The sequence below is a fragment of the Nematolebias whitei genome, chromosome 1 (assembly GCF_014905685.2).
Source record: "Nematolebias whitei isolate Nwh7 chromosome 1, NemWhi1, whole genome shotgun sequence".
Lineage (NCBI taxonomy): Eukaryota > Metazoa > Chordata > Actinopteri > Cyprinodontiformes > Rivulidae > Nematolebias > Nematolebias whitei.
This window is the reverse complement of record NC_056498.1, coordinates 48,822,206-48,829,889: the sequence shown is the minus strand read 5'-3', so window position 1 is coordinate 48,829,889 and position 7,684 is coordinate 48,822,206. Positions and strand designations below refer to the sequence as shown.

Here is a 7,684-nt window from a genome sequence, read left to right as displayed (position 1 = left end):
AATCTACCTCTTCTTCTCCACAGTGCAACTTCTACCCACTTGAATCTCTTGCACCAAAAACTTTTAGGTTTACTTGTATTCCCCGTTCAGTTCCTGTCCAGAAAAACACTCATCTTGAAAAAACTACAATCGTTCACTGTTCAAATCCCTCAGCGACGTGGGACATCAACGTCCCGCTTGTCAAGTTTCAGTCCTGTATCACACGGTGCGTCTTTAGACTAAAAAGTGCAAATTACACACCAAAAAGTTTTGACTCGATCATGAATAATTTACTGATTTGGTAGCGCTACGTTGCACAGCACAGACAAATAACTGCACAAAGAATGTACATACTTAGATATATACAAACGATACATCTAAATATGGGTATTTTTTTTGTCTGCTTTTGCTAAAAAAATGTCTCTTAATCATGCGGAGTGCACACCAAAGCTCAGATTTAGTCATATCCAGTTTTAGCGCTAAATATCATCCTCAAAATAGGAAGTGAAGGTTTTTTTTTACTTGCCATATCTCACATAAACACCGTAGAAAATATTAAAATGCACACGTGTGACGATCTGAATCTTCTGCCGCTCATCCGTCAAGAATTTTTCAGGCTCCGATTTATAGTTTTCACACAGCGGCTGTTTGTTTGAGGCTTACTTTTTAGTCTGTTTCTGTCTGCTTCTATATAACTTGGAGTGTGGTTTCCACGGTAACCACAATAAGCCAACGGCAGCAGCCAGCTTTTTTTTTGTGTGTCCCGATACTAGTTTTTTACAGTACAAGTACTTCAGTTTGGATATTTAGTAGTTAATAAGTTGGTACTTAAACATTTTGCGAGGACTTAAAAAACACATTTCTGTTATTAAGAGCGCAGCATTTTGCTGTTTAAAATAAAATATAGGTATTAAAAATAAAATATGTGTAAAATATTCAGAGTTAAAGTCTCCTCTGTGGTTTTAGCTACAAACTAAAGGAAGGCTCTTTCAAGTTCGGTCCAGCTCCAGAAGTAAACTTCAGACGTGACGTCTTCCGTCCTGTGATTATTTGATTGTTGTTTACTCAGGAGCCAAAAACAAATGAGGGGTCATCTTAGCCACTCCACAAAAAAAAAAAAAAGATAAAAGTCAGCAGAGGCAGGAAGCAGGTTTTATTTAAAGGGTTGTTTTTATTCGTGAGGTTAAATCTGCAAGTTTGACCTTATTTTTAACACCTTTGAATTTGTTGTCAACTTGAAACGACCCTGATTGCTTTAGTCTTGTGATTTATTCAAATGAACTCCTGTTCATCAGGAATCCAGGAGTACGTGGAGGCGGTCTCCTTCCTGCACTACATCCGCCATCGCAGCCTCGTCAGCCTGGAGGAGATCAACGCCAGGCTGGTGTTCACGAGAGCAGCGGGGCCGGATCCAAAGGTACGTTCCAGCAGAACCTGGAGCTGGACGTGTTCGGCATCTTACATGGCCCGTTTGACGTGGAGTTTGAGACCGGCGTCGACTTCTTCTCTCTAGTTCTTATCAACACAGCAACTTTATCGTAAAAGATGAAAGTCGCACACACTGTTTGATTCCTGCTCGATGCGTGTCATCGTTTGTTTTCTCACTGTTGGTGACAAATTGCAAATGGTGATAGAGTTTCCTCAATTAGCTTATCTCTGGTTATATTTTTCTTTATATTGTATAAACAAAAGAAGGGGAAATTTGTGTTTAGTTGATTATTTCTGTTGCAGCAATGCTTCTTGGCAATAAATCCTAACAGCTGAAAACCTGTTTATTTCTCCTTAAATGGAGCCATATTTGTGTTTTATCTTTGTTGCCAAACAGCTTCTTCTGCTGCTCAGTCTTGTTTTGAGCTTCTCGTACCCCCGGTTCTGAAACTCTCCACAGTATTTGCCTATTTTCTTAGGTTTGTTTCTCCATTTGGTTCTAAACATTTGCAGCCCAGTGAAATGCTACCTTTAACAAAGACAGCATTTAAGGTACCGTAATTTCCGGACTATTGAGCGCACCCTAATATTAGCCGCACCCACTAAACTTTTAATTAAATGTGTACCGATAATATACACAAATACGTACAGTAGAGCGAGTTCACTCAGGCCATCTGGACAGTTTCTTTTTTTTTTTTTTTTTGCTGAGACGTTTCGTCGTTGAGCTTGAACCATTTTGGCATGTCTACCTTAGAGGAGTTGACGGGGGAGAGGGCAGGCCCCAGAAACCATCTTATCACCAGCAAACTGTTTTTTTTTTTTCCACTATGGGAGTTGGTGCTTGTGGGACTTGAGTTTGTATGTGGACTGAAGAAGTCCTTTGGATGAAGAATGAAACGTCTCAACAATAGAAGAAACCATCCAGATGACCTGACTGAACGTTGTTGGATGTGTACCTGGATTATTCAACGTGAACTTTGGAGTTGGTGTGAGTGTGTTTGATTCACAGTAATTCAAAGTTTCATAGGTCCACTGTGACATGTTTGGTAATTTCATTGGTCTGATTCTTTTTTAAAAACCTTTGTTTATACAGGTAGTCTCACTGAAACACGAGGATCCACCCCCCAAAAGAGACGTGTATTGGGCAGCACTGTGAGCGCCCGGGTGTGACAAGGCTAAATGTTTTGGCAGCATAAAGATCGTTATCCCGTCAAAAACAAACAAACATAAATTAGTCAAAGCATTACCGGTACATAAGCTGCGGGGTTCAAAGCATGTGAAAAAAGTTGTGGCTTATAGTCCAGAAATTACGGTAGTTTCAAGGGGCTGCCAGTAGTTGGTGAACAGCATTCGTCATCCAGTAAATTCCAAAAAGTTCAAGACAAAAACAACTGGACTTCATTTGTAACAGAACGCGTTTGGCTTCTCATCCAAGGAGTTAATTCAAAGAACAGAGTGGGGTTCAAGTTATAACGCTGAGCTAAGATAGATACATATGCAGATTGCCCTCTCACTCCTCACAATATGAGTTCAGGATCTGACGATAGTCTCCAGAATTTCTTCAAAATGTTTGCGATGGTTCAGTTTCCTCACACGAGTCACGCAGTCTTGTCTTTTTTTAAAACATGTTCAGAAAACAGTTTATTTCTCAATAAAAGTCCTGAGTCCTTGTCGTCTCAAAACCGTCCTAATTTGGTTGCAGGCGTCTCCAACCCTCTCGAGCATTAGAGCCGTATTTTGACTCCTGAACAAAACCACGTGCCAGGCCTAGGACAGTTTTACAAACCATGCACAGAAATGAGTTGCGATTTTCAAACACTGGCGCCTCGAAACCGCTCTGCACGGATCGCTGCGTGCGTGGACGCGAACACTTAAAACTCTTGAAAATGCAAATTTTCTCACCGTTTTGGATCAACGACTTGTTTTACCTTTAGCAGGAGAGGTACGACTCATTGCGTCATTCAAACTAATCTTTGTTGCTTTCACATCGTTTTAATTTCAGGGCTCGGTTGAAGCTGCACCTTCAGGAGCTCCTGTCCTGACGTTCCAGGTGACGCCGTCCGACTACCTGCTGGGCGTGGCCGACCTGACGGGGGAGCTGATGCGGATGTGCATCAGCAGCGTGGGCAACGGCGACATCGACACGCCCTTCCAGCTGAGCCTGTTCCTGCGGCAGATCTACGACGGGTTCTCCTACATCGGGAACACGGGCCCGTACGAGGTGTCCAAAAAGCTGCACACGCTGCGACAGAGCCTGGGTAAAGTGGAGGACGCCTGCTACACCCTGCGCGTCCGCGGCTCGGAAATCCCCAAGCACATGCTGGCTGATTTGTTCTGCAGCAGAACCGCCCACATCGACCCGGAGGAGGGGGTCGTTTAACTCTGCACCGGTGGATCAGTGATGTCCTTGATGTTCTGTGTTTGCTGTTTTAACAAGATTTAAAAAGATGCTTTGGGCCCGTACTTGTTAAGTTGTTACAATGTTTGTTTCTTCAATGAAGACTTAAGTTGTTTTGCACAAATAAAATTTTTGTGCCAAATATGCGTTGATTTTCTTTTACTTCTATCAGTTAAGGTGACTGGCGTCCTCGCTCCGCTCTGTGTGGATGAGAAACATCTGACCTTTGTACAAACCGCCCCTCTGCCTCGCAACGCTACGCAGACCGCAGCCAGCGTGTTGTTTTTTATTATCAGCATCCTGATACGCGTCGGGATAAAAATAAACTTGTGTCGGTACTTACGACTCGGACGGGTTTTTGTTTATTCTCTCAGAATCATCTCTTTAAGTCTTCCTTTAGGAGTGTCGCAGAAAAAGACCATAAGGACAAGGTTTGCTTTAGGTCGAGTTCTATAACCCAATGGTTCCCAACCCTGGTCCTTGCGGAACACCATCCTGCATGTTTAAGTTGTTTCCTGCTCCAACACACCTGATTATGTCCTCAAGTTCTGAAGAAGTCTGTTAATCATTCAAATCAGGTGCGTCAAAGGAAAACGGCCAAAACATGCAGGATGGTGTTCCTCAAGGACCAGGGTTGGGAACCCCCTAGCTTCCAAGAAGTTTCTTAAGAATGATTGAATATTTACCCCAAACCAGAGTCTTAAATGTCGCCTGAAGGCAAAAGGGCAATAATGTATTTGTGTGTGTGGGTGTCTGTTTCCATTATATCATGAACCATCGAAGGGACTTACAGAAAAGCGATCCTTTGGGAGTCCATCTGATCAATGTTAGCAACAATAATAGCTACAATCCATCAGTTTTACAGACGCTGAGCTTAAGTTTAGTGTGGTAGTAGCTGATAATCACAACAAATACTCTGAGACATGAGATTGCGAATAACGTTTTTAAAGGTTTTATCCAAACTTCTACAACTCCTGTCATCATAAGACAAATCAGCCTAAAACCCTGGCATGAAAGGCGGCGGGTGATATGCATTACTTCAAGGAATTACATTTTGTGTTTCAGGAAAAAAAAGGTTTTTCTTAACGTGTTACACCAGGGCAAAATCACTGGGTTTCCAACTACTTCTTTTTTTTTTTTTACTTTAGGATATTTTAGTATTTTTCATAACTAATTCTTTCTACTCTGTGAGAAATTATAAATTTAGTAAATTACTTTATCTTGTCAGACGTAGGCTCCAGCTCCCCACGGCCCTGAATGGAAAAGGCGGGAAAAGAAAAGGGATGCGTCTTTTTAGACATCATGTGTCAAACTTGATTACAAAAGGGGCTAAAATAAAAAACTTATTTCACACCAAGTGCTAATTTCTGTCAGTGCTTTAGCTTCCATCAGCCGACATCTCTTGGTCGCAGGTTCCTCAACAAGAGCTTCGTCGGTCTCGTTTGACGTTCCCTGTTGCTCTTTCTGCACAGTTCCACTAATTCGCTAACCGCAGCAATAATCTTTAGCGGATTAGCGTTGTCGTTAATTTTGGAAACCGTTATCAGAAATTAGTTTTCGCCCACTTTACGTCCTCTTAACAAAATTCACAAACTTGTTCCCGTTTGTTGTGGGCGTGTCTCGAAGAGGCCGTTAGCCATGCTACTGGCTGACTACGTGTGCACGTGACGCGACGTGATTGGCTGACGCAGCTTCAACTGGAAGGAGGCAAAGACGTGCGACGCAGACTGTGACGTTTTAGCTGTTAGCTTCCGCTAATTAACAAAACAAAAGAAAAACGTTGCGGAGGTTTAGCAACACCAAAGCAGTTTTTTTAGTTAACACGGGTTAGTGAAGCTAACTTTTTGGTTGCCGTGTCCGCCACTGAAAACCAAAGATTACTGAAGATTTTAAACAAATTTTTCTTGGCTTCAAAGTTGGTCTACTGTCGGGAGAAATCTGCAACAAGTATGCTCGGTTTTTAAGTAAAATGAAAAGTGGTGAAATATTCAACTTACTGGGGCCCAGATAAGATGTTAACGAGGGCCATATTTGGCCCACGGGCCTTCAGTTGACAGTTCTCTATAACACTCAAATTATAAACCCAGTTTTTGATGAGAACCTCAATGTAAGTCCACCACCTGCAGGCTCTTCTGAGAACTACATATTAAATAAATATTAAATGAAAATAAACTTGTGTGGTTGGTAGCGTTTTATTTAAAAAGGTGTCACCCCTCACACTTTATTACCCACTGCAGAGGTTCAACTTGAAGGATATTCTGTGCCTTCCTCTGGTTCAGGTCTGGACTAAGACTGGCTCAAATAAATACATTTTATGTTAACAAACTTGTTTCTTAACCATTTATTTTGCCCAAGGCCAAGTATGTGTTCAGTTCTTTTAAATTATTGATTTGAAAGTGATTTGTTTTTTTTTTAATGTGAGGCTGCGGTGGCTCAGTGGTCAGTGCTATGGTCTCATAATCCTGAGGCCACAGGTTTGAGCCCGGGTTACGTCAAGAAGGGTAGAGCAATTGGGCAAGGGTTTTCAAGTGACCCCTGAAGAAGGGAGCAGCCAAAACAAGTTTTTGAAAATATAAATAAATATAGTAACTGCAGCTTTACTGCCCTCTTGTGGTGAAAACTAAACAGGACAAGTTCAGCTCTTTTGCAGTAATGTTTACAGGTGTATAAATAATTAATATCTTACCTGTCGCAGATAGAGTGTACTAAAACAACATGTGATTCTGACCTACTGTTTAGCCGTTTTATGCAAATTTTAACTTTTTCAGCTAATTTCACATTCTTTGCACTCTTTTAATTTTTTTCAGCATAATTCAGCAAAAAATTTTAGCTACGTTTCAGCAGTTTTATTTTTTTGTTGTTGCTAATTTTAGCTTTTATTCAGATAATTCCTACGTTTTGTGCTCATTTCTGCTTCTTTAAGCCTAATTGGACAAACGTGTTCTTTCTTCTGGTAATTTATGCTTGTTCTACCTTAGCACTATTTTTGAGCTAATTTTAGCTGTTTTCAAATAAATTAAAGATTTTTTTTTTAATTTTCTGCTTATTTCAGCCTAATTAACTGATAATTTCAGCTTGTAATGCTCCTTTCAGCTTTTTCTGTTATTTCAGCTACTATTTTGCTGTTTTGTGCATATTTCAGCTTTTCAGCTAATTCCACTTTTTTTTTTTTTTTAGCTCATTTCAGCTTGTTCCACTTCTTTCTTTTAGATTAAGCTTTCTGCATTTTTGGTTACTATGTAGATGGGTTTTTTTGTGTTGTTGTTGCTAATTTTAATTGTATTTTAGCTGATTTCCTCATTTTTGTGCTCATTTCTGCTTCTTTAAGCCTAATTGGTCAAGCGTGTGTTCTTTCAGCTTTATTTCTGGTAATTTAAGCTTGTTCTACCTGTTCGGCACTACTTGTTAAAGCAAATTTCAGCTGTTTTCATATAAATTCAAGGTTATTTTAGTGGTAATTTCTGCTTCTTTCAGCCTAATTAACTTCTTTCTGCTAATTTCAGCTTGTTATGCTCCTTTCAACTTTTTCAGCTAGTTTCAGATTTTTCTGCTATGTCAGCTACTATTGAGCCATTTTATGCCATGCCAAATTTAGCTTTTTCAGCTAATTCCACTTTATTTATTTATTTTTTTTTAGCTCATTTCAGTTTGTTCCACTTCCTTCTCGTTGGTTAAGCTTCTTTCTGCATTTTCGGCTACTTTTTTAGATGTTTGTGTGTGTGTGTGTGTGCTAATTTAATTATTTTTTTAGCTGATTTCCCAATTTTTGTGCTCATTTCTGCATATTTAAACCTAATTCAGTGTGTTCTGCTTTCTTCTGCTAATTTAGCTGTGTTCTTTCATTTCAGCTAAATTTCAGCATGCTTTTAGCTAATTTCA

General features: G+C 40.2%; 1 protein-coding gene across 1 annotated transcript; it reads left to right on the top strand.

Annotated features, from left to right (window-relative positions):
- The first annotated feature begins 1,255 nt into the window (after positions 1-1,255).
- Positions 1,256-3,900, top strand: tsnax (translin-associated factor X). The gene is made up of 2 exons (XM_037691480.1): positions 1,256-1,396; positions 3,410-3,900. The coding sequence occupies exons 1-2, from the start codon at positions 1,256-1,258 to the stop codon at positions 3,785-3,787; spliced, it is 519 nt and encodes a 172-aa protein (XP_037547408.1). The 3' UTR covers positions 3,788-3,900.
- The last annotated feature ends 3,784 nt before the right edge of the window (positions 3,901-7,684 follow it).

Bases quoted from the DNA above. Each gene is read 5' to 3' on its own strand.
- tsnax (XM_037691480.1), top strand. From the start codon at position 1,256: ATGAACTCCTGTTCATCAGGAATCCAGGAGTACGTGGAGGCGGTCTCC. The intron at 1,397-3,409 runs GTACGTTCCAGC...TTTTAATTTCAG, and splicing joins CAGCGGGGCCGGATCCAAAG to GGCTCGGTTGAAGCTGCACC.